This window comes from Hemitrygon akajei, chromosome 1, assembly GCF_048418815.1.
Source record: "Hemitrygon akajei chromosome 1, sHemAka1.3, whole genome shotgun sequence".
NCBI classification, from domain to species: Eukaryota; Metazoa; Chordata; class Chondrichthyes; order Myliobatiformes; family Dasyatidae; genus Hemitrygon; species Hemitrygon akajei.
The window spans coordinates 107,579,713-107,605,172 of NC_133124.1; the positions used below are offsets into that span (position 1 = coordinate 107,579,713).

A 25,460-nucleotide genomic window follows, 5' to 3' on the forward strand; every position below is an offset into this window, starting at 1 on the left:
GTGCAGCTCCTAGTTACTTCCAGTGGCCCAGCTTGGAATATGACCTCACTGACAGTCTGTACAAAGTTCAAATGTGGTCTCTCCTAGCTGTAGTTTCCATCTGTGTCTAAAGGGATGTTGGCTTCTGTAAATTGCCCCCAATTAAAGAAGATGGCCGAAGTTCAGGAAGGATTTGATAAGATCAAGAGAGAGAAGGTTGCAGGGAAGTAGGTGGGGGAATGAATCAGGAATGATCTTACAGCCAGGTTTTGATCGCGGCATGACCGTGCAAGCGTGTGGGCCTTGGCGAGTTAGACCCCTAGGAAGAGTTTAAAAGGAGACAGTTTTTTCTTCAGCAGTTTGATCGAGATATGACTGCGCAAGCACGTGGACGTCGAGTTAGACCAGCGGGAAGAGTTTAAAGGGAGATAGTTTTTTCTGCAGCGGTTTGACGACTGCACAAGTACGTGGACGTCAGCGAGTCGGACTGGTGGGAAGGATTTAAAAGGAAGAGAATTTTATAGAGCGGGTGACAGAGTAGAGGGAGACAGAGTATGAGAGCTTTGGCTCAATGGAGCTTCAGCGATAACGGGCCGAGGCAAGATAAGTTGCTTGTGAGGAATGGAAACAGGAAGAATGTCTGTGAGGCCAGTGTTCTGTACTGGGTGTCAGATGTGGGATGTCCAGGGGACTCCCAACCTCCTGGACGGCCACATCTGTGCCAGGTGCATTGAGCTGCAGCTCTTTAGGGACCGGGTTAGGGAACTGGAGATGCAGCTCAATGACTTTCATCTGGTCAGGGAAAGTGAGGAGGTGAAAGAGAGGAGCTATAGGCAGATAGTCACAGCAGGGCCTTGGGAGGCAGATAAGTGGGTCAGGAGAAGGAAGGGCAAGAGTCAAATACTAGAAAGTACCCCAATGGCGGATGCCCTTAACAATACGTACTCCTGTTTGAGTACTTTTGGGGGGCACAGCCTACCTGGGGGAAGCAACAGTGGCTGTACCTCTGGCACAGAGTCTGGCCCTGTGGCTCAGAAGGGTAGGGAAAGGAAGAGGATAGCAGTAGTGATAGGGGACTATAGTTAGGGGGTCAGACAGGCGATTCTGTGGACGCAGGAAAGAAACTGAGATGGTAGTTTGCCTCCTAGGTGCCAGGGTCCGGGATGTTTCAGATCACATCCACAATATCCTGAAGTGGGAAGGAGAACAGTCAAAGGTCGTGGTATATCTTGGTACCAACGACATAGGCAGGAAAAAGGAGGATGTTCTGAAAGCAGACTACAGGGAGTTAGGAAGGAAATTGAGAAGCAGGACCTCAAAGGTAGTAATCTTGGGATTACTGTCTGTGCCGCACAACAATGAGAATAGGAATAGAATGAGGTGGAGGATAAATGCATGGCTGAGGGATTGGAGCAGGGGACAGGGATTCAGATTTCTGGATCATTGAGACCTCTTTTGAGGCAGGTGTGACCTGTACAAAAAGGATGGGTTGCACTTGAATCCAAGGAGGACCAATATCCTGGCGGGGAGATTTGCTAAGGCTACTGGGGAGAGTTTAAACTAGAATTGTTGGGGGTTGGGAAACGAACTGAAGAGACAGAGGAAGGAGCAGTTGGCTCACAAACAGAGAAAGCTTGTAGACAGTGCAAGAGGGAGGATAAGCAGGTGATAGAGAAGGGACGTGCTCAGATCGATGGTTTGAGATGTGTCTATTTTAATGCAAGGAGTATTATGAACAAAGCAGATGAGCTTAGATCGTGGATCAGTACTTGGAGCTATGATATTGTGGCCATTACAGAGACTTGAAAGGTTCAGGGGCAGGAATGGTTACTTAGAGTGCAAAGTTTTAGATGTTTCAAAAAGGACAGGGAGGGAGGCAAAAGACGTGAGGGCATGGCACTGCTAATCAGAGATAGAAAAGGAGGAAGTCATGGAGGGATTGTCTATGGAGTCTCTGTGGGTGGAAGATAGAAACAGGAAGGGGTCAGTAACTCTACTGGGTGTTTTTTATAGACCACCCAATAGTAATAGGGACATTGAGGAGCAGATAGGGAGACAGATTCTGGAAAGGAGTAATAATAACAGGGTTGTTGTGGTGGGAGATTTTAGTTTCCCAAATGTTGATTGGCATCTGCCTAGAGCAAGGGGTTTAGATGTGGTGGAGTTTGTTAGGTGTGTTCAGGAAGGTTTCCTCACACAATATGTTGATAAGCCTACAAGAGGAGAGGCTGTACTTGATCTGGTATTGGGAAATGAACCTGGTCAGGTATCAGATCTCTTAGTGAGAGAGCATTTTGGAGATAGTGATCACAATTCTATCTCCTTTATCATAGCATTGGAGAGGGATAGGAACAGACAAGTTAGGAAAGCATTTAATTGGAGTAAGGGGAAATATGAAGCTATCAGGCATGAACTTGGAAGCATAAATTGGGAACAGATGTTCTCAGGGAAATGTACGGCAGAAATGTGGCAAATGTTCAGGGGATATTTTTGTGGTGTCCTGTATAGGTACATTCCAATGAGACAGGGAAAGGATGGTGTACAAAGGCTGTTGTAAATCTAGTCAAGAAGAAAAGAAAAGTTTACGAAAGATTCAAAAAACTAGGTAATGATAGAGATCTAGAAGATTATAAGGCTAGCAAGAAGGAACTTAAGAATGAAATTAGGAGAGCCAGAAGGGGCCATGGCGGGCAGCATTAAGGAAAATCCCAAGGTGTACTACAAGTATGTGAAGAGCAAGAGGATAAGATGTGAGAGAATAGGACCAATCAAGTGTGACAGTGGAAAAGTGTGTATGGAACTGGAGGAGATGGCAGAGGTACTTAATAAATACTTCGCTTCAGTATTCACTATGGAAAAGGATCTTGGCAATTGTAGGGATGACTTACAGTGGACTGAAAAGCTTGAGTATATAGATATTAAGAAAGAAGATGTGCTGAAGTTTTTGGAAAGCATCAAGTTGGATAAGTCACTCGGAACCGGACGAGATATACCCCAGGCTACTGTGGGAGGCAAGGGATGAGATTGCTGAGCCTTTCAGAGTGATCTGTGCATCATTAATGGGGATGTGAGAGGGTCCAGAGGATTGGAGGGTTGCAGATGTTCTTCTCTTATTCAAGAAAGGGAGTAGAGATAGCCCAGGAAATTATAGACCAGTGAGTCTTACTTGAGTGGTTGGTAAATTGATGGAAAAGATCCTGAGAGGCAGGATTTATAAACATTTAGAGAGGCATAATATGATTAGGAATAGTCAGCATGGCTTTGTATAGGGCAGGTCACCTTATGAGTCTGATTGAATTTTTTGAGAAAGTGACTAAACACATTGATGAATGTAGAGCAGTGGATGTAGTGTGTATAGATTTCAGCAAGGCATTTGATAAGGTACCCCATGCAAGGCTTATTGAGAAAGTAAGGAAGTAAAATTTGCTGATGACACTAAGGTTGGAGGTGTTGTGGATAGTGTGGAGAGCTGTCAAAGGTTACAGCGGGACATCGATAGGATGCAAAACTGGGCTGAGAAGTAGCAGATGGAGTTTAACACAGGTAAGTGTGAGGTGGTTTATTTTGATAGGTCAAATATGATGGCAGAATATAGTATTAATGGTAAGACTCTTGGCAGTGTGGAGGATCGGAGGGATCTTGGGGTCCAAGTCCATAGGACACTCAAAGCTGCTGCACAGGTTGGCTCTGTGGTTAAGAAGGCATATGATGTATTGGCCTTCATCAACCATAGGATTGAGTTTAAGAACCAAGAGGTAATGTTACAGCTATATAGGACCCTGGTCAAACCCCACTTGGAGTACTGTGCAAATACAAGCAAATCTGCAGATGCTGGAAATTGAAGCAACACACACAAAATGCTGGTAGAACGCAGCAGGCCAGGCAGCATCTATAGGGAGAAGCACTGTCGACGTTTCAGGCCAAGACCCTTCGTCAGGAACCCTTGGCCCGAAACGTCGACAGTGCCTCTCCCTATAGATGCTGCCTGGCCTGCTGCGTTCCACCAGCATTTTGTGTGTGTTGGAGTACTGTGCTCAGTTCTGGTCACATCACTACATATTTACAAGGATGTTGCCTAGATTGGGGAGCATGCCATATGAGAATAGGCTGAGTGAACTCAGCCTTTTACCTTGGAGTGGCAGAGGATAAGAGGTGACCTGATAAAGGTGTATAAGATGATGAGAGTCATTGATCATGTGGATAATCAGAGGCTTTTTCCCAGGGCTGAAATGGCTATCACAAGAGGGCACAGTTTTAAGGTGCTTAGAAGTAGGTACGGAGGAGATGTCAGGGGTAAGTTTATTACGCAAAGAGTAGTGAGTGCGTGGAATGGGCAGCCAGCAACGATGCTGGAAGCGGATACGATAGGATCTTTTAAGAGACTGGGATAGGTACATGGAGCTTAGAAAAATAGTACTGTGGGTGACCCTAGGTAATTTCTAAAGTAAATACATATTCGGCACAGCTTTGGGCCTGTATTGTGCTGTAGGTTTTCTATGTTCAATGTTTCTATAGATGGGCCAAGTGGTTGCTTTCCCTATTGTAAGAGAATGGGAAATACCTTTAAAACTTTTCTACAATTTTCACTATACTTTATCTAGTTTATCCCTGGTGCATGTACTCTATGATCAGCTAAACTCAAGGCTCTAGTTTCCAGCCAGTCTCCATCTTCCTGCCACACAAAATTCTAATGTAATTGTGATCACAGGAATTTAGAGGGTGCAGGTCTTTTGGATATGTTAGATTCCAAGTTTGTTCAACTTATTTCTGCTGTTGACAGTTTTAATGGCAAATACAACCGGGAGGTTATACTTAAACAGCCCCCCGATTCAATGTGGTCTCACTTTGTCAATGATGTTGGGACTGTCTGATTCTGGAAGATTAGTCTGATGAATCTTTATCTGTCTTTGCAAAATATCTACTTTTCCCAATGTTTGTAAACAGTAAAACTGATTTTCTGTTCTCAGCTGCTTACATGCAATCTGCTGACATATTTGCCATCTCCATTTAATAAGACATTAAATTGAAGCTTTTCTAAATGCAGGGAACATCCCTCTTCATTGTAGGACTCACAATGAGCTATTTTTAATTAACTGAGGAAAATTGTTTGTTTTTAATAATGCAACTCCTTGAAAGGCTGGTCTTTGGTTAATTTTACTCTTTTCTGTAACAGTCTTCTTGCATCTCTAATAACCCTTATACCCCTTTGAGTTACCATTCAATCAACTACAGGGATTAAATTGGGGAATTCCAGGCCATCATATCTCATTGTCTGAAACTATATCTTTCTTTTCATTGTTTTCTGATTGTCTTAAGTACACGTGCTTGGTAAACCAATATTCAGTTCAGGAAGTTTCCTCTCCCTTTTCATTCTAATTAAAACCCTCATGAAATTTAACATTTTCATTAAAACTTCCCCAAGCCTTTGCTGTAACAAGAACAATTTCAGTTTCTGTCATCACTTCTCATAATAAAACATCCTATCCATAACATTGTTATAATAAATCTCCTCTGCACCTTTTAAGGCCTTGTTATCATTTCTGGTGTGGTGCCCAGACATGAAAGCAGTAAAACAGATGGCAGTGATCCACTAACATTTAACACATTGTCCTTGACATTGTTGTTGGTGTCTTTATTTAAAATCATGATTGAGCATGCTTTAATACGCTTTCCATCTTCTACCATCTTCAAAAATTTTCAAGCCTGTCAGGCTCTTTTATTCCATTGTTTTAGATTGTTTCAAAATTTATGGCCTCACTGTTATGATACTTTAGTTGCATCATACTTGGACAAATGTGCAGAGTTCTGATCTCCGATGATACAAAAGACTGCTCAGAAGCACTGGAGAAAGGAGTACAAATATTTATTGCAATTATAATAAAACTCAGAGATTCTAACAAATAGAAAATTGGCTGGGCAATTTGTCTTTTTTACTGGGAATAAAAACAGGCAATAAAGTAAAGTTATTTAAAATTATGAATGTGTTGATATCTTAGATATAGGAAGATGTTTCCACTTGAATATTCAAAGTTGATGCTGCCACTAAAAGATAGTCCCTGATAAATAAATAAGGAACTCAGGCAACAGCATACCCAGTACATGGACCTTTCACCATAGGTGTATCTGAGGCAAATTGAATTAAAGAATTTGAGAGAAACCCATGAAGAATAAAGAAGTAAAAAGAAGCAACTTTAAAGTTCTATGGAGCAGGGATTCCCAAACTTCTTTATGCCATGGATCCCTACCATTAACCAGGGGGTGCATGGACCCCAGGTTGGGAACCCCTGATGTACAGCATAAACACAGGCATTGACAGGTTTGGGCAATCTTTTCCACATTACGAATTTATTAAGTTCACATGTCACTGCATTCATTAAATCTGGATAGATCTTCCTTTTGCTTTGCCTGATATCAAGTACATACTGAATCAAATGGAGCCGATTCTCAAGGACAATCCCCTTCTTGGTTGAGCTAGATTATTCTTCATTCAACACAATGTTTGGCATTTGAATAGGACCATTGGTTATCACTTATTGAATTTAAATGTGTCATCAGCTCCTTACCTCCATCAGTGCCCATTAATTACCTACAGTACATAAGCAGACTAGACATTTTTTCAGTTTGAATTCATCTATGTTCTGCTCTACTCAGGTGTGTGCAATGGCCTGTGTCAAGCTACACAGCCTCCTTCAAACCATGCCGATACGGAAGGAAGAGGCCTGTTTCTTGTTGGGAAAGCTAGAAGAGCCTCTCTCCCGATCTATCAAAGACAAGTCAGACATCTTCTCGTACCTGATGCCAATCACCCGCACTCTAATGGACCAATGCTACCAGCTACTTGAGCTCCAGTATCAGTTGCCGTCCCTGCCTCCCACCAACGGCAGTCCGACATTCTACGAGGATTTCCAGCATTTCTGTGTCACCTCGGAGTGGAAATCATTCATGGAAAGAAATGTGAGTATTTTAAGCATCTCTGTGTACTATTTGATCACAGTGTGACATGCACGGAAGGGTGACATGGAAGTGCTGTTAGCATAATCCTCACTCTTCTGGGCTTTCAGAATTCATCTTCACTATTTAAATACTGTGCTTCCTCATATTCACAGCATCGTTTTCTTCTAGAACATGTAAAATTTTAATACACGTTCTTGGTGTCGATCAAATAGTTTGTCATGATTTATTTTGTGTTTTATCCCATCATATAGTTTGATTGTTTGATTCTTCACATTTCACTTACTGAGAAAGTAGGTAGTCGATGCACATCCTCACAACCTGTTCTCCTTGTTGCCTTTTTACATCCTGCTGTTACCCAAATAGCCTGCTTCTTTCTTAATCTTTTTCCCAGTTTCTTCAGTGCAATGTGGCCCATACATCTCCAATATTAAATCCTCAGTTAAGCATTAATGTGTGGTGGTGGGGTAGGGAGGTAACCAATGTTCTTGTAGACACTATAAACTAGATTAATAATAATAGGTTGGAGGATGTTTGTAAATGAATTCATAATAGCTTTTCAGATACATTGTTGAGCTATCCAGGGAAGGAGCTGTCTTGTATCTAGCATTACACACTGGAACTGAGTTAATTTATAATATTATGATAAATTATTTTCTAGGGTTCATAATATTTGGATGGTGATGTTATTAATTATAACTACATGGTCTTGAATTTCACCAAAACAATTTACATGGATATGAAAGATGGCTAAAGTAGACACAGAACTTAGTTTAAAAAAAATGACCACATTTTGTGTCAATGACCTTTCATTAAAGTTCTAATGAAAGGCATTAACCTAGATTGATGCTTGTTGTTTGTTCTCTAAGGTTAACATTCCCAGCAATTTATGTTCTTATTTCAGGAGTCTCACATCTGCATCATTTTGGGTTTTTTTTCATTCAAGGGATGTGGGCTTTGCAAGCAGAGCCAAAATTTAATTGAGAAGGTGGTGGTGAGCTGCTGCCTGGAACCACTGCAGTCCCTGACATGTAGGCATAATCAAGGGGGGAAGTTCCAGGATTTTGACCCAGCAACAGGGAAGGAATGACAATGTATTTCCAAGTCAGGATGGTGTGTGGCTTGGAGAGGCAACTTCCAGATAATGGTTTCCCATGTTTTTGTGACTTCTGTCCTTCTTATCGAGTAGAGGTGATAGGTTTGGAAGGTGCTACCCAAGGATTCTTGGTGAGTTGTTGCAGTACATCCTGAAGATGGTACAAATTGCTGCTACCGTGATGATAGCGGAGTGAGTGGAAGTTCATGAGTGGGGTGCCGACCAAGTGGGATGCTACGTCCTGAATGGTGTCAAGCTTCTTGAGTGTAGTGAAGCTGCACTCATCCAGGCAGGTAGAGTGTTCCATCACACTCCTCACTTGAGTCTTGTAGGTAGTGGACAGGCTTTGGGGAATTAAGAGGTGAGTTACTTCCCACAGGATTCCTAGCCCCTGATCTACTCTTGTTGCCATATGTTTGTGGCTATGCCAGTGCAGTTTCTGGTTAGTGGTAATGCCCAGAATATTGACAATAGGAGATTCAGTGATGGTAATACCATTAAATGTCATGGGGTGATATCTGGATCTTCTTTTGTTGAATATCGTTGTTGCCTGGCATGCATGGTGCAAATGTTACTTGTCAACTAACAGTCCAAGACAGGATATCATCCAGGTTTGTTGCATTTTATGTGAACTGCTCCATTATCTAAGGAATCACAAATTGTGCTGAATGTTCTGCAATCTTCAGTGAACACCCCTACTTATGATGAAGCAGCTGAAGATGGTTGGGGCTGGGACATCTCCCTGAGGTTCTCCTGAAGAGGTATCCAGTGACTGAAACGATAGACCTCCAACCACCACAACAATCTTCCTTTGTGCCTACTACGATTCCAACTAGTGGAAGACTTTCCCTCAATTCTCATTCACTACAATTTGGCTGGGGCACATTGATGTCTTATTCAATCAAATGTTTCTTTGGTAAACCTATTTTCACTTTACCTGAGGATTTCAGTTCTTTTGTCCGAGCCTGGACCTAGGCTTTAATAAGGGTAGAAGCTGAGTGACTTTGGCAGAACCTGACCTGAGCTTTTGAGAGCAGATTTTCCCTAAGCCAGTGCTACTTGTGGGCACTATCACCTATCTCTTTCAGCACTTTGCTGATGTTCGAAAGAAAACTATAATGAGGTGGTAATTAGCTGGATTGGAGTTATCCTGCTTCTTGTGGACAGGAAATACCTGAGCAGTTTCCAGCATTGTCAGGTAGATGCCACTGTTGTAGCTATACAGGAACAGCTTGTATATTAAAATATATGATGGTAGATAAGCAATGGCAAATTTTTTAAAAATTATAATTTGCAAAGATAATATATTGATTATTTTTAAAAACTGGAGGGATAAGACTAACTGTGACTATTAAGAGAAGTTGAAGATCTGCTTCCCAGACAATACCTTAGAGTTGAAACTGTCTTTTTTCTCCTCCAACTTGGAGAAGGGAACTTGCCTGTATGTGTATTTTTTCACTCTGGGGATGGCCATTGCTTCATAGTTGCTATGCAGGGGTGTCAAACTCATTTTAGGTCACGGGCCGGATTGAGCAAAATGCAGCTTCATGCGGACCGGATCAGTCGGACGCGTGCGAACGCAGCTTTCGTTGCCTCCGTTTTTTCAGCCTGCTCTCATGTGTCTCAGTCTCTGCTATAACTACAAAGTGTTTCACTTTACAAGTTCCGTTTCTTATGAAGAAGACTGCCGAGCAAGACTGCCGAATAAACACTAAAAACCCTGAAAACCTGGTACCTGAATAAACTCAGCATTAGCCATATCATACGCCATAGGCGCTTCGATTACTGGGGCCAGCTTTAAGAGTAATTAGATATTATCTCACGGGCCAAAGATAATTCCACCGCGGGCCTTGAGTTTGACATATATGCTATACAGGATTGATGGAGCAAGTACTTAATCCAATGATGAACAAGTCCAAAACAAGGAATCAAGAGGTATGGAGACTAAGAGGGAGTTGAAGTGGGAGGACAGCTAAAGCCTTTTTGCATAGATGAACACGCTCAAAGGACCATTTTATTTTGTACATGAACAACAACGTCACTAGCAAAACCAGCACTGTACTTTCCATGCCTACACACTCGTTAAGTTGAGTGGTTTGCAGCCATTTCAAAGTTTACCACATTGGTAGATCTGGAATCAAAGAAGTCATACCCTAACAATGGTAGATTTTCTTTCCACTGAAGATCACTGTGAACTAGATAGGACTTTGCAACAATCTGCTGATTTCATATTTACCATTACCACTATGAGCTTTATTATTAAAAATTTAATTCAGCACATGAATTTGAATTCCCAAAAGCAGTAGTAAGATTTAATTTTGTCTTTCTTAAATTCAACTCCAGTAACAATCACAATGCTCCATACCTGCAACTTCTGCCTTTATTTTGTTCTCTATACCTTGTGTAAGATACATTTTCCAGTCTTGCCTCTACAGTCGGCCCCCCTTATCCGCAAGGGATTGGTTCCGGGACCCCTCACAGGTACCAAATAACGCGGATGCTCAAGTCCCTTATTCAACCTGTCTCAATGCGATGGATCTTGGGACCCAGCGGAACCCCAGACCTTATTTAACCTGTCTCAGTCCGTTAGACATTAGGGCCTGGCGGTCGAGTTCTGAATCCACAGTGTTTCTGTTCACGAAAATAATTGTGATTGAAAATAAAGTGGAAATAATAAAGCAATCGGAAAGAGGTGAAACACCATCAGTCATTGGAAAAGCATTAGGTTACAGTTGGTCAACAATCGGAACAATTTTAAAGGATAAAGTGAGAAAGGCCCTGCCCCGATGAAAGCTACAATTATTACTAAGCAACACAGTGGTTTAATTATTGGGTTTTGGGGTTTTTGGTTTTTGATCCTCCACATCAACCCGGCACAGAAGGAGAGTGCGCTCGGAAGTGGTCTGTCACTGGATCGATCTTGGGAACTTCCCGAGCCCGGTGCTGAAACATACGTTCTTAAGTGTTTTACGTGCATAGAAAGGTAAAATATATGCTATATACTAAGACAAACATTTGACTAACTGACGGATAATACCGGATGTACATGTTCCGACTTACTTAGTAAGAGAACTTATGATTTTTTTCCATTCCGATCCACGATAACCCATGCACATCCTCCCGTATACTTTAAATCATCTCTAGATTACTTATAATACCTAATACAATGTAAATGCTATGTAAACTAGTTGTTATACTGCATAGTTTAGGGAATAATGACAAGAAAAAAAAGTCTGTACATGCTCGAACAACAAGTGCTGGAAGAGCACTTCCGGGTTTTCGCGATTCGCGGTTGGTTGAATTCACGCATGCGGAACTCGTGGATAAGGAGGGCCGGCTGTACTTCTGTTTCTTCTAGTATGTTCCACTCTGACCCAGAATACTTCTTCCATCATATTATATCCAGTCTTACTTTTAGGCCCTACCTTACACTGCATTACTTCACCTTGCCTGGCTGTGATCTTTCTATCTACTATTTGTTTCAATGGGTTTTTATTTGGTATGATTGTTTGCATAACCACATATGTTTTTGCAGGTTTTAAAAGCCATGGCTCAATATGAATCGGACACATTCGACACAAGTCACAAACAGATGTCCAGCTTCTGGAATTCCTGTTATGACTCACTAATGAGCAGTGCTCTACGTCGGGAGCATGAGCGTGGGGAGAGTCGTTCCAAGTTCCAGGTAACTAAAGCAACTAGTGAACACTGAAGCCAAGTTGACCCATTAAGCACTTTTGTATCCTATTGATACTGCTGAGGGCTCCACGCATAATCTCCTATCACAGATTCTTTTGCTCCATTTTAATGCAGTCTCTGCCTGTTTTATCTCCTTCCACAGTAATATGAATCTTATTCCATCATGGACTTTACTTCACCAATTTCCTGAATGAATGTATTGATTCTTTCAGATCCCCAACTATCAGCAGCTCCTTCATCTTCCCTTTCATCATCACGTCGGAAGTGGGAATGCTTGCTGATGGTTGTGCAGGGTTCATTTCTATTCACAATCTTCAGCAAATAAAACGATGCATGACTGCGTACAGCTAGACCTAGACAAAAGGCATGGACTGGTAAATAGCAAATGACATCTGTACCACCAAAGTGGCAAATAATGACCATCTCCTGGAAAAGAGACAGTCCAAACACCCACCCTTGACAGTCGGTGGCATTACCATCACCAAGTCCTCCACCATCCATTTCCTGGGAGTCACTGCTGACCAGAAACTCAATTGGACCAGGCACATAAGTTTGGTTTTTAGGTAGCTTGAAGCAGGTTGGAGAATGGGTGGCCCTTGGTGAGTGACTCTTTTCCTGCCACCCAAGACTTCATAGTCTATTTTTGCCTTGCTGGGATGAGTGCAGCTCCAACAACTCTAACGGAGCTAAACACCATAGAGGACAAAGCATTCCAGCCACCAGCCTGAACGTTCGCTCCATATCCCACTAGTACCCAATGGCTGCAAGTGAACTGAATTTGCTCACTCAGACTACCTTAATAAGTCCTCCCAAAGAAAGATGAGGGAAGTACATCCATGGGAGTACCACCACCAGCAAGTTACCTTCCATGTCACACACCGTGCTAATTCAGAAGTATATCACCGGTCCTTCTAAATGCTAGAATTTCTGTCCAGCAGCACTGTGAGCCTCCCATCACCAGAAGGATTGCAATGATTAGGAAGGCAATTGGAACAGGACATTAAATGCTGTTGGCATTGCACAAAATCAGTTTTAATAAAATTAATAGTACTTCCAGGAAATATATTCTTTTATAGCAGAACATAATAAGTTTAGCATGTTTAGGAGGAATAGGTACCTTGGGACCTCAAAATATTCCTGGCCAAGGTGGGATTCCTCATGTTATTTCTCAGGTTTTGGGAGATTCTTTAAGATCCTAATCATCATTCTCGATATCATGTCTTAAACTGGGATGCCACTAGGCAAACTTGCCCTCAATGGCCACTTTATTAGGCACAGCCGTACATATATTGGTTAATGAAATCTGATCAGTTCATCACATAGCAGCATTTCATTGCCTAAAAGCATGCAGGTATGGTCAAAAGGTTCAGTTGTTGTTCAGTCCAAACAGCAAAATGGGGAAGAAATGTGATCTCAGTGACTTTGATCGAGGAATGATTGTTGGTGCCAGACAGGGTGGTTTGAGTATCTCTTGGGATTTTCATGCACAACAGTCCCTAGAGTTTACAGAGGATGGTGTGAAAAACAAAAAAAATACATCCAGTGCACTGCAGTTCTGTGGGCAAAAACGCCTTGTTAATGAGAGAGGTCAGAGGAGTATGGCCAGACTGGTTCAAGATGACAGGAAGGCATCAGTAACTCAAATAACAACGTTATAACAGTGGTGTGCAGAAGAGTGTCACTGAACACATTACACTTTGAACCTTGAAGTGGATGGGCTATAGCAGCAGAAGACCTTGAACATGCACTAATTAGGTGTTGGAGGTATCCATAAAGTGGCCACTGAGTGTATATGCTCTGGCCTTTTCTTTCACATAGTAATTCCAATATTTCTATCATTATAACCAGACTTAAAAACATAAGTCAATTAAACAGATCATCGTTAGTTTTAAAGGACTTGAGTTTTCTTTTTTGCAGCCAAGTTTTTGTTCTGTGTTTCTGCCGAGAATAATTTCTGACTCTTGCTATTAGGTTTAGTGTTATAGTAAAGATTGTACATCAATTGATGGCCCAATCAAATGGCAACAGGTCTTCTCTTTGAATGACAAATATTGTGGTGATGTGTGTACATTAGTGATAAATGGCTAACATAAAGATTTTGACTCTGCAATGAATGAATAACAAATGTGTTGAAGGTTAGAAAGTGTATGAATGAAGAATCCCTTTGTGGCTGTGGTTCTTCCTCATCTTGGTGCCAGTTAATGTAATTAGAAAGTCACAATTGGCTTAATGACCTGTTGTAGAATACCTTGTAGTTCACCTTGTAGGTCCCCCATTCACCTATACACTGTCCGTTCGTCTACAACTGCAAAACAGACACTGATGTGTAAGTACAAGCAGAGGAATGAGGCAAAAAGTCTTATAACTGCAGTGAAACTTGGAAGCTGATTAGAATTTGTTTGGCTAAATTGTTATTTCCATTGTGAAAAATGATTTATGATTATGGAAGAACAAAACACTGCATAAGAATGTCTTGTCCTTATGCTAGGAGTTGATACTGGAGCCCTTCTGGAAACGCGTGAGGAGTGAGAATGCTCGATACAGCAACACGCTGAAACAGATTAACAGCCACCACAGAGCAGTACTTCGCCAGTGGAGCTCACTGAGGCGACTCCTAACCTGCCCTCGTGGAGCCTGGGCAGAACGGTAAGTCATAATCAATAAATATGAGAATTCACAGCCACCTTCACAGAAATTTGAAGATGCTAAGTTTTTTTTCAAACAATAAAACTTCCTCGTAACTTTTACTGGTACACCAGCTTTTAAAACTTCTAAGAACATGCTTGGACTACTGGCCCACCATTGTACTAAATAAATAATATAGTAGTTTTGTAGCAAAACTCTTCCAGCATTAACCAAGGTCTTCTGGTTAATTCTAATTCAAATCTGTTTCAGCATTCTCAACTCCAGTCCTATTGAACTTGGACTCTTTTCCATATCACTCATGGTACAGTTTATTAGGAATGATATTTAAACTACTTATCACCTAATTGCAAAGTCAAAGTTGGGGTATCAGTGGTGAGAAGTGGAGAGCTTGCTGTAGAAAATGGTCGAAGCTGATCCACGTGGTTGGTGAAGTGTTGCATATGTTATGCACATGACTGGGGAATATTTGGTGTTAGTGAATCTACAAGGAGAAAATATTCCATTCTTTGGCAGTGAAACTTGTCTTGACAAGAACCCTGAATTAATATGATTACAGAGTTCTTCATTACTTCAAATTAAATATTTGCACTTAAGTAGCACCTTCCAAGAAATAGATCCTAGCCAATGAAATTCCTTTGAACTTGTGTTGAAGGAACCACTGTAACCAATTACCCTGCGGCAATATCTCAAAATCATCGGTGGAGTTGTTAGGGTTTGGTTAAAGGATTGATGTTTGATTTTGGACACCACCTGGCTCTTCTTTGAATATTGCCATGGGAGTATTTACATTCTGGAAAGACAGTTCTGATGATCCAAGAGCCCTTGGGAAGTGCAGTGCTCTGTGCTGCACTTAGCCATAAGCTTGGAGTTTGTGGTTAAGTTAATGGGCTTTCAACACTTTGCTTTCTGATCCTATTCTCAAGACTCATAACTTTTTGTGCCTCAGAGTTGTTGCACTTCAGTATGACGACATCAGTTGATGAAAGCACTTGTTATTAAATCAAACCATTTGACTGTGCCATTTTCCTGCTTACCTGGGTTTACCTTCCCTGGAGTGAAGAAGGCTGAGGGGTTACCTGATAGAAGTATATATATGATAGTGAGAGGCATAGATAGGCAGCTAGTCAAAACCTGTGCCCCATGAGGGGCATCAGAAACATGGGGGAGACACACAAAATGCTGGAGGAACTCAGCAGTTCAGGCAGCATCTACAGTTGACGTTTCAGACTGAGAATCTTCTTCAGGACTGGAAAGGAAGGAGAAAAACGCCAGGACAAAAAGAAGGTGGGAGGGGAAGGAGGACTAGCTAGAAGGTGATAGGTGAAGCCACTTGGGTGGGGAAGATAAGGGTTGGAGAAGTCAGAATCTCATAGGACCATGGGAGAAAGGGAAGAAGGAGGGGCTCCAGAGGAGGGTGATTAGCAGGTGAGGAGATAGGGCAAGACGCCAGAGTGGCAAATAGAAAAAAAGGAAAGTGGAAAGGAAAAGAAGTTACCAGAAAAAGAAACTAATGTTTATGCTATCAAGTTGGAGGTTGCCTAGATGTAATATGAAGTGTTGCTCCTCCCTGAGAGTGGTCTCATTGTGGCAAAAGAGGAGGCCATGGACTGACATGTTGAAATGAGAATGGAGTTGGGAATTAAAATGTTTGGCCACCGGGAGTACTGCTTTTGGGGGATGGAGTGGAGGTGCTCATCCAAGCAGTACTCCAATTTATGTCGGGTCTCACCAATGTATCAGAGGCTGCATCGGATACAATAGACCCTAACATAGTCTCAGGTGAAGTGTTACCTCATCTGGAAGGACTGTTTGGGGCCCTGAATGGAGGTAAGGCAGGCGGTGAATGGGCAGGTGTAGCATTTCAGTGGCTTGTAGGGACTGTGCCAGCAGGGAGACTAGAGGGAAGGGATGAATGGACAAGGGAATCGTGGAGGGAGCAATCCCTACAGAAAGTGGAGAGTGGTGGGGGGAAGGTGAAAATGTGTTTGGTGGTAGGATACCATTGAAGATGACAGAAGTTGCAGAGAATGATGTGCTGGATGCCAAGGCTCATGGGATTGTGGTTAAGGACAAGAGGGACTTTATCCCTGTTAAGGCAGCAAGAAGATGGGGTGAGCACGGATATCTGGGAAATGGAAAAGATATGGGTGAGGGCAGCATCAATGATGGAGGAACAGAAGCCCCATTCTTTGAAGAAAGAGGATATCTGTGATGTCCTGGAAAGGAAAGTCTCATCTTGGGAACAGTTGCAGCAGAGACAAAGAAACTGAATTTTTACAGGAGACAGGTGGGATGAGGTATAGTCAAGACTGCCATGGAATTTGGTAGGTTTATAAAAGTTTTTGGTCGATAGTTTGTCTCTGGAGCTGGAGACTGGGAGATCAGGTAAGGGGAAAGAGGTGTTAGAAATGGACCATTTGAATTTAGGCATAAGCAACACACAGAAAATGCTGGAGGAACTCAGCTGGCCAGGCAGCACCTAGGAAAAGAGTACAGCTGACGTTTTGGGCTGAAATCCTGAGGAAGTGTTTTGGCCCGAAACATCGATTGTACTCTTTTCCTAGATGCTGCCTGGCCTGCTGAGTTCCTCCAGCATTTTGTGTATGTTGCTTGGATTTTCAGCATCTGCAGATTTTCTCTTGTTTGCAAGTGCATTTAAGAGCAGGGTGCAAGTTGGAGGCAAAGATGAAGAAATTGTTGAGGTCAGCATGGGTGCGTGAAGCAGCAGCAGCACCAATGCAATCGTCAATGTTGTGCAGGAAGATTTGGGGAGTATTACCAGGGAAGTCTTGGAAAATGTAGCCAACAAAAAGGCAGGCATAACTGGGGCCCATGCAGGTGCTCTTGGCTATCCTTTGAATTTGGAGAAAGTGGGGGGGCTAAAGGAGAAATTGTTGAGAGTGAGGATCAGTTCTGCCAGATGGAGGAGGGTGGTGGTGGAGGGGAATTGGTTGGTTCCTTTGTTGAGAAAGAAGTGGAGAGCTTTAAGGCCTTCTTGATGAGGGATGGAAGTATAGACTAGACATCTGTGGTGAAAATAAGTTAGCCAAAGCCAGGGAGTTGAATGTTGCTGAGGAGGTTGAGAGAATGTGAAGTGTCATGAATGTAGGTGGAAAGGGACTGAATCAAGGGGGTAGAATGGAGTTAATGGAGTAGGCAGAGACAATGGGCCTACCTAGACAGCCAGGTTTGTGGATCTCGGGTAGGAGATAGAAATGAGCAGTGTGGGGGAATGGAACTATGAGCATGGTGGCAGTGGATGGGAGATCTCCAGAGTTGATGACGTAAGTGATGGTGTCAGAGACAATATTCTGATGGTTTGGAGTGGGTTCCTTCTCAGGAGGTAAGGAAGAGGAGGTGTCTGAGAGTTGTCACTTGGCCTGATCAAGATAGATGTCAGTCCACCGCACTACAAAAGCACCTCCTTTTCTCTGTGGGTTTGATGGTAAGGTTGGAATTTGTGCAGAGAGAGTGGAGGGAAGGATGTTCAGTGGAGGTAAGGTTTGAAGAGTGAGGAGGAGTGCTGACATCGAGCCAGTTGAGGTCTTATCAGCAATTGAAGAGATCCAGAGCAGGCAGAGAACCAAAAAGAGGAGGAGGGTTGGAGATGGAGAAGGTGTCATTAGTGCAAGGTGGAGAATCCTTGTCAAAGATGTGAACTTGGAGATGGGGGCAATGGAAGAAGAGCTCAAAGTCATGGTGGGAGTAGTACTCACCGAGATGCAGGTGAAGAAGAACAAAGGTAAGTCCCTTGCTGGAGACAGAATGTTCTACTTCAGAGAGGGGAATGTCAGACAGAATGGTGAAGACATGGCAGGGATTAGAGCTGGGATCATAGAGGGGAGGATATTTGATGGCATCAGAGGAAGTGGGGGGAGGGTTGAGGTGTCCATGGAAGCTGGGGTGGGAAGACAATGGGGGCTCTGAGAACCCAAGAGGTGATAGGGGAACCTGAGAGACGTGGGGTTGGAGAGTGGTGGTAAACATGAAGGCATAATTTCAAAGTAAGGTGTAGTAGTTTTAATGGATGTCTCGGGTTTTTTTTTAAGCATGGTGAGTGGACTCAGATACAATTACTACATTTAATAGGCATCTGGACAGACAGTTAAATAGGAAAATGTAGAAAAAATATGACACTACACTGGGAAAATGGAATTAGTGTGGACATGGCGAGCTGAAGAGCCTATTAATGTACTGCACAACACTATGATTCAATATTTAATGCCTCACTTGATTAGATACTTTCTGTACCTATAAAATGACCACGGACTCTATGTTCATGGTCTTCTGTTGCTGTCTCCATCCTCTTCAAGGTTCGACATGTTGTATGTTCAGAGATGCTCTTCTGCACACTAGTATTATAACACATTGTTATTTGAGTTACTGTGTCCTTCCTGTCAGCTTGAACCCAGTCTGGCCATTCTCCTCCAACCTCTCTCATTAACAAAGTGCTTTCATCCATAGAACTGCTGCTCACTGATTTTTTTGTTTTTGCACCATTCCCTGTAAACTCTAGAGACTGTTGTGTGTGAAAATCCCAGGAGATCAGCAGTTTCTGAGATACTGAACCCACCCCATCTGGCACCAACAATCATTCCATGATCAAAGACTCTCAGATCACATCTTCCCCATTCTGATGTTTGGTCTTGATCATTTCTGCTTGGTTTTATGCATTGAGTTGCTGCCACATGATTGGCTGGTTAGATTATTTACATGAACAGACAGGTGTGCAGGTGTATCTAATAAAGTGGCCACTGGGTGTACATATACATAGATGATTTTTTTTTTAGACAACAAACCAATACGAATTACAAGTATTCTTGTTACTCTACAGGAATCCATCTGAAATAAAATGGAAGCTATCAAGTGCGGAGACTTACTCAAGGATGAGGCTCAAATTGGTTCCAAACTACAACTTTGACAAACATTTGGATGCCAGTGCCTTGCGAGATAATCTTGGTAATTTTGTTTTGTCTTTAGACTAGCAGTAATGTTCTTTTTAAAACATTTAAAATTTTTTAGCACCTTCCAAAAATGTCTTGCTAACTGCTGTGAAGTAATTTTTAACTATAATCTTCATTTCAGAGAAGAAGAAGCATTCTAAAGGGAGGATGAGGCAACAATGGCTGACTAGAGAAATAATAAGCAACATCAAAGCAAAAGGGGTAGCATAGATATCACAAAAATTAGTGGGAAGCTGGAGGATTGAGCTGCTTTTAAAAACCAAGAAAAGGCAACATAAAAAGCAATAAGGGAAGAAAAGATGAAATATGAAGGGAAGCTGGCCCATAATATAAAAGAGGATAGCAGAAGTTTGTGTCAGATATGCAGTAAAAGAGAGGCAAGAGTAGATAGTGGACTGCTGGAAAATGATGCTGGAGAGGTAGTAATGGAGGACAAGGAAATGGTGAACAAATTGAATAAGTATTTTGCATCAGTCTTCACTGTGGAAGACACCAGCAGCATGTCAGAGAGTCAAGAATGTCAGAAGGCAGAAAAAAGTGTAGTTGCTATTATGAAGGAGAAGGTCTAGAAGGTAGTTAAGTCACTTGGACCAGATGGACTGCATTTTGAAAGAGGTAGCTGAAGAGATTTATGGAGACATTAGTAATGATCTTTCAAGAATCACTAGATTCTGGAATGGTTGCAGAGGACTAGAAAATTGCAAATGTCACTCCACTCTTGAATAAGGGAGGGAGGCAAAAGGATGAAAGTTATAGGACAGCTAGCCTAGCTTCTGTGGAATGCAATATGTTAGAGTGCATTATTAAAGATGAAGTTTCAGTGTACTTGGAGGCACATCATTAGTGTGGTGGTTAGCACCTACTTTACTGTACCAGCCACTGCTTGTAAGAAGTTTGTACTTTCTCTCCGTGACCACGCAGGTTTCCTCTGGGTGCTCCGGTTTCCTCCCGCAGTCCTAAGATATACTGGTTGATAGGCTAATTGGTCATTGTATATTGTCCCGTGATTAGGCTGGGATTAAATTGGGGGACAGTCGGCATGGTTTTCTTAAGGGGAAATCTTGCCTGACAAATCTGTTGGAATTCTTTGAGGAAATAACAGGCAGGATAGACAAAGGAGAGTCTGTGGATGTTGTTTACTTGGATTTTCAGATGGCTTTCAGAAGGTGCTGCACATGAGAATGTTAAACAAGGTTAGAGCTCGTGGTTTACAAGAAAGATACTAGCGTGAATGAAGATTGGCTGACTGGTAGGAAGCATAGAGTAGGAATAAAGGGAACTTTTTCTGTTTGGCTACCAGTGACTAGTGGCGTTCCACAGGACCTGATGTTGGACTGCTTCTTTTCAAGTTTTACGTCAATTGTTTGGATGATTGAATTGGTGGCTTTGTAGCCAAGTTGCAGACAATACAAAGATAGTTGGGAAGGCAAGTAGTGTTGAGGAAGTAGGAAATTTGCTGAAGGACTTGGACAAATTAGGAGAATGGGCAAAGATGTAGCAGATGGAATGCTGTGTTTGGTCATGCACTTTTGCAGAAGGAATAAAGGCAAAGACTATTTTATAAATGGGGGTGAATTCAAAACTTGGAGGTGCAAAAGGACATAGGAGTCCCCATATAGGATTCCCTAAAGATTTACTTGCAGGTTGAGTTAGTAATAAAGAAGGCAAATGCAATGTTAGCATTCATTACAAGAGGGCTAGATTATAATTGCAGGGATGTAATGTTGAAAATTTATAAGACATTGTTTAGACCACACTTGGAATATTGTGAGCAGTTTGGGACCTCTTATCTGAGAAAGAATGTGCTGACATTGGGAAGGGTCCAATGGAGATTAATGAAAATGATCCTAGGTATGAAAGGGTTAATGTATCAGGAGTTTTTGATGGCTTTGGGCCTGTACTCATTGGAGTTTCAAAGAAGGATGGGGGACTTCATTGAAACCTATAGAACACTGAAAGGCCTGGATGGAGTGGACATAGAGAAAATGTTTCCAATTTGGGAGGCGGGGGTAAGGTGTGGTGGTCTAAGACCAGGGAGCACAGACTCAGAGTGCAAGTGCATCCCTTTAGAACAAAGGTGAGGAGGAATTTCTTTAGCTAGAGAGTGGCAAATCTATGGAATTGATTGCCACAGAAGGCTGTTGAAGCCAAGCCCTAGGTCCCCCGCCACCAGGTTTAGCAGTAGATATTTTCTTTTAACCATCAGATTCTTCAACCAGCATGGATACTTCACTCGCCTCAACTTTGAACTGATTCCAAAATCTATTGGCTCACTTTCATTGTCTCTGCAACTCGTGCTTTCAGTGATATTTATTTACTTACTTAAGTTTCTTATTATTTGCACAGTTCGTCTTCTTTTGCACTTTGGTTGTTTGTCAGTCTTTGCTTGTGTGTGGTTTTTCAGTGATTTTATTGTATTTCTCTGTTCTACCGTGAACGTCTGCAAAAATGAATCTCAAGGTGGGATATGGTGGTGAAATGTATGTACTTTGATAATATATTTGAATTTTGAATTCATTGGGTACATTTAACTAAGAGCTTGATAGGTTCTTGATTAGTAAAGGAGTCAAAGGTTACGGGAGAAGGCAAGAGAATGGTGTTGAGAGGAATAATAAATCATTGATGAGTGAATGGTGGGAAATCCTAATTCTGCTCTTATGTCTCGCTGTCATATGGTCTAACAACCGACTATTGCAAGAAACATAGCAACCGTTTTTAAACTCATGACATTATATTTCAAGTTTGCCCCAGCATCAGAATCTCAGAAATAATGAAATTGTCAATTTAGAAAGATAACTAATTATTTTAAGAAATAAAACCTACAGACCTCATCTGGTCTGGTCTGATTTTAACTCTGGCCAACCAGCTAATTGACTCCACATTGCCTACTTTGGTCTCAGCAAGCTCTGCAGTGAATCACACTGCTCAAAGACTTTTAATGACATCTGTCCTGAAGTGATTAAAGTAGAAGGAAAGCATCTACAACACAAGCAGAAGCACCCAAGTCCTTAATTGCAACAGAATTGAAGTGTTGCATTTGATATATGTTGCAATGTTGGTGAATTCTAAATTGAATGATTCTTTTTGATTCTTCATAGGTAGTGATCAGGCAAGAACCCCACCAGAATCTCTACCGCTGGCTGTTGCAAAGGAGGCGAAAGTTAGTGAGCTGGAAGATGATCAGCTTGGAGATGAAGACCTGGTTTTCCTTAACAACCAGTAAGTGTTTGATTAGTGAAACAGTTGTGTTCAGAGGCTCTATCCAAAATGCTGAAACCCAATGTAGTCTAATGGGATTGGTTAGGTGGATTCAGTAGATTATATGGCCTCTTTTCACATTGTAGTAAGTAAATAAAGAATACACCAAATATCCAATTAAAATCTAAGATCTTGGGACATAAGGGCAAAAAGGATTGGACTGTGGAACTCTGGAACAAAAAGGATCGAACTCTTGATACAGGCAAGGATGTTAAAGGAGATTTGGAATTTTGAAATTTTTAATAATTTCAGGATATCACAAACTATATAAAGCTGGCTGGTGGCGTAGTGGCATCAGCGCCGGACTTTGGACCGAAGGTTCTGGAGTTCGAATCCAGCTGGCTCCCTTGCATGCTTTCCATCCGTGCTGGGTCAAGCGTCGAGCTTGTAACTCGGCCTTGTAAAAAATAAGAAAGCCTGCTGAAAAAAAACGACGTCACAACAGCGTCCCGATGACTCCACTTGGAGTTAAGGGCTTTCTTTTTCTTCACAACACAATAAAGTAATTCAGATGTCAGTTGGCACATGACAAGAGGTCACAAGCAGCACTGAAACAATGACCAGATTATTTTTCTTTTCAAGGCGGAGATTCTAATGGTTATTTTTAGTTTGCTTTCTCTGTCTGCAAAATGGCCTCTAATCTATCAGTCTGTACAATGACACTGGCATTGCATGAAAGTCAGTAGAAATGATGCTTAAACCAAAGTCTACTTTTCACATACAACAAATGACCTATGAATGAGACGGTTTAGTTCACCATTCTGGCGCTGATCCAGGATTGGCTGTTGCCAACTGTATTAACCTTGGCCTCTGTCCAATAGGGTCAAAGATAAATATTACAGTATCTCCTTTCAGTTTAAGAGCAGATTTTTTTCCTGGAGGGGTAGAGAAAGATTGGGGGGGGGGGGCAGTTAAGTTAAATGGAAATTCAGTTCAGCTACTGCAACACAGTGCTAATAATAGAGGGATAAACTTTCAACATCTTAGATTGCAATGCAAAATTACAAGGCAGGTTTGCTGGTCATTTAGGGAACTTGGTCCAATTCTTCAAGATGCCCTTTTTATTTTCTCTTATATAATATTTATGTGTTCTTGTAAAGGTTATGATAACTGGTAATCAACTTCAGTTTTTGACCAATGCCGGAAATCAGCCAAGCTTTTCCACAGTTGTCAGCAGTTTCTGATTTTGATCTTGATTTTTAAAATCCTGAAATAAACAGCCCAGCTTTTTGGAGCTTGAGGTTGTCAGATAGTCATGAAAAAACCCAGATGATTTTTCATGCTGATTTATCACTGATCTGACCAAATAACTGACTGCTCACACAACAATCTGTAACTTTAGCTTCACTTGTGGTGACTTGAAAACTACTTCATAACGTCAGACTGCTTCACAGCGCTATTTATCATTCAACCTCAGAAATAACTTCACGTCTTACCGGAGACATGCACACCCTGAGAATGATTTGAAAAAAACACCCTAGAACAGTGCTTGCTGAAGTTTAGCAGAATGAGCAGGATCTCATTTAAACCTGTTGAATATTGAAAGGCCTAGATAGAGTGGATGTGGGGAAGATGTTTCCTGTAGTCTAGGACCAGACGTCATAGTACCAGAAAAGGGGTATGTCCCTTTAGAACAGAGGTGAAGAGGTATTTCTTTAGCTAGATGGTGGGTGAATTGTGGAATTCATTACCACAGGTGGCTATGGAGGCCAGGTCATTTGGTATATTTAAAGAAGAGATTGATCGATTTTTTTGATTTGTAAGTGTGTCAAAGATTACAGGAAGAAGGCAGGAAAATGGGGTGGAGAGGAATAATAATTCGGCCATGATGGAATTGTGGAGCAGGCTCAATGGGCTGAATGGCCTAATTTTGCTCCTATGTCTAATGGTCTTATGGAATGATACCCAGATGTCTAGAATAATATTGCTGCTATCAACCAGTAAGCAAACTAAACTTCATAGTGGATATCTCCATTTCCTGTATCATTTCTTTCTAACATGGCATAACATTTTCAGCATACAGGTATTTCCTTTTTACTGACTTCTTTATAAGATGTTGGTGCTCTTAATCCTCCCTTTCAATTTTAAAGAACTATCGTCCAATGCATCTTTAAAATATAAAAGCACAGGAAACTGCTGGCATATAGGAACAAGAGTGAATATGAGTGCTCTGTGTCATATTTTGATACTGTTTCATTGACATGCAGAAATTGATCAAAATGCAGTTGATTTATAACATGGCCTTAGCAGCAGCTTGCTTGGGATAAAGGTAGAGTTTGCACAATTTTAACTTTAGGGTCCAGTGTTTTGATGATGTGCTACTGCTAACCTGGATTGATTTACTAGCCAATTTCCAATTTTATTTTTGTAGGGTTGAACCTGAGGAACCCAGTCAGAAGGAGAAACTAGTGATTTCTGAAGAGTGCGAGCTGATCACAATTGTTGCAGTGATCCCTGGACGTCTAGAGATCACCACACAGCACATTTATTTCTATGATGGCAGCTCAGAGAAAGAAGAGACAGAAGAGGGTGAGAGTCCTGAAACTGCTCTGCAGCTAGGTTGATATTTCAATAGTAACTAATTGTTCCAATTCTCATTCCCATTCCAGTGATTTTGATTTGAATGCTTTCTCCAGGCTAGCATTTCAAAGCCGTGCTTCACCTGAATCAAGATTCAGTAAGGACGACATAGGATTATAGACTCCTATTCATTAAGGTTGTAGCTGATCTACACTTAAACTCTATTGATCTCTATTTATCAAAAAAAAACAACTTTGATTGATCAGCCTTCTGAGGAAGAATTTTTCTGACTTCTCTAATTTTTTGTGTCAGGAAAGTGTTTCTTGTTTACACTTGAGAATACTTGA

The 25,460-nt window shown here is 41.7% G+C and overlaps 1 protein-coding gene across 3 annotated transcripts in view; it reads left to right on the top strand.

The window, feature by feature from the left end:
• nbeal2 (neurobeachin-like 2) overlaps positions 1 to 25,460 on the top strand; it is a 223,152-nt gene that overhangs the window by 160,014 nt on the left and 37,678 nt on the right. For all 3 annotated transcript variants that reach the window (XM_073049239.1, XM_073049254.1, XM_073049245.1), the window contains 6 exons: positions 6,631 to 6,933; positions 11,562 to 11,711; positions 14,214 to 14,371; positions 19,206 to 19,330; positions 22,434 to 22,554; positions 24,965 to 25,122. In XM_073049239.1, the coding sequence (XP_072905340.1) occupies positions 6,631 to 6,933; positions 11,562 to 11,711; positions 14,214 to 14,371; positions 19,206 to 19,330; positions 22,434 to 22,554; positions 24,965 to 25,122 (1,015 nt within the window). The remainder of the gene's footprint in view (positions 1 to 6,630; positions 6,934 to 11,561; positions 11,712 to 14,213; positions 14,372 to 19,205; positions 19,331 to 22,433; positions 22,555 to 24,964; positions 25,123 to 25,460) is intronic.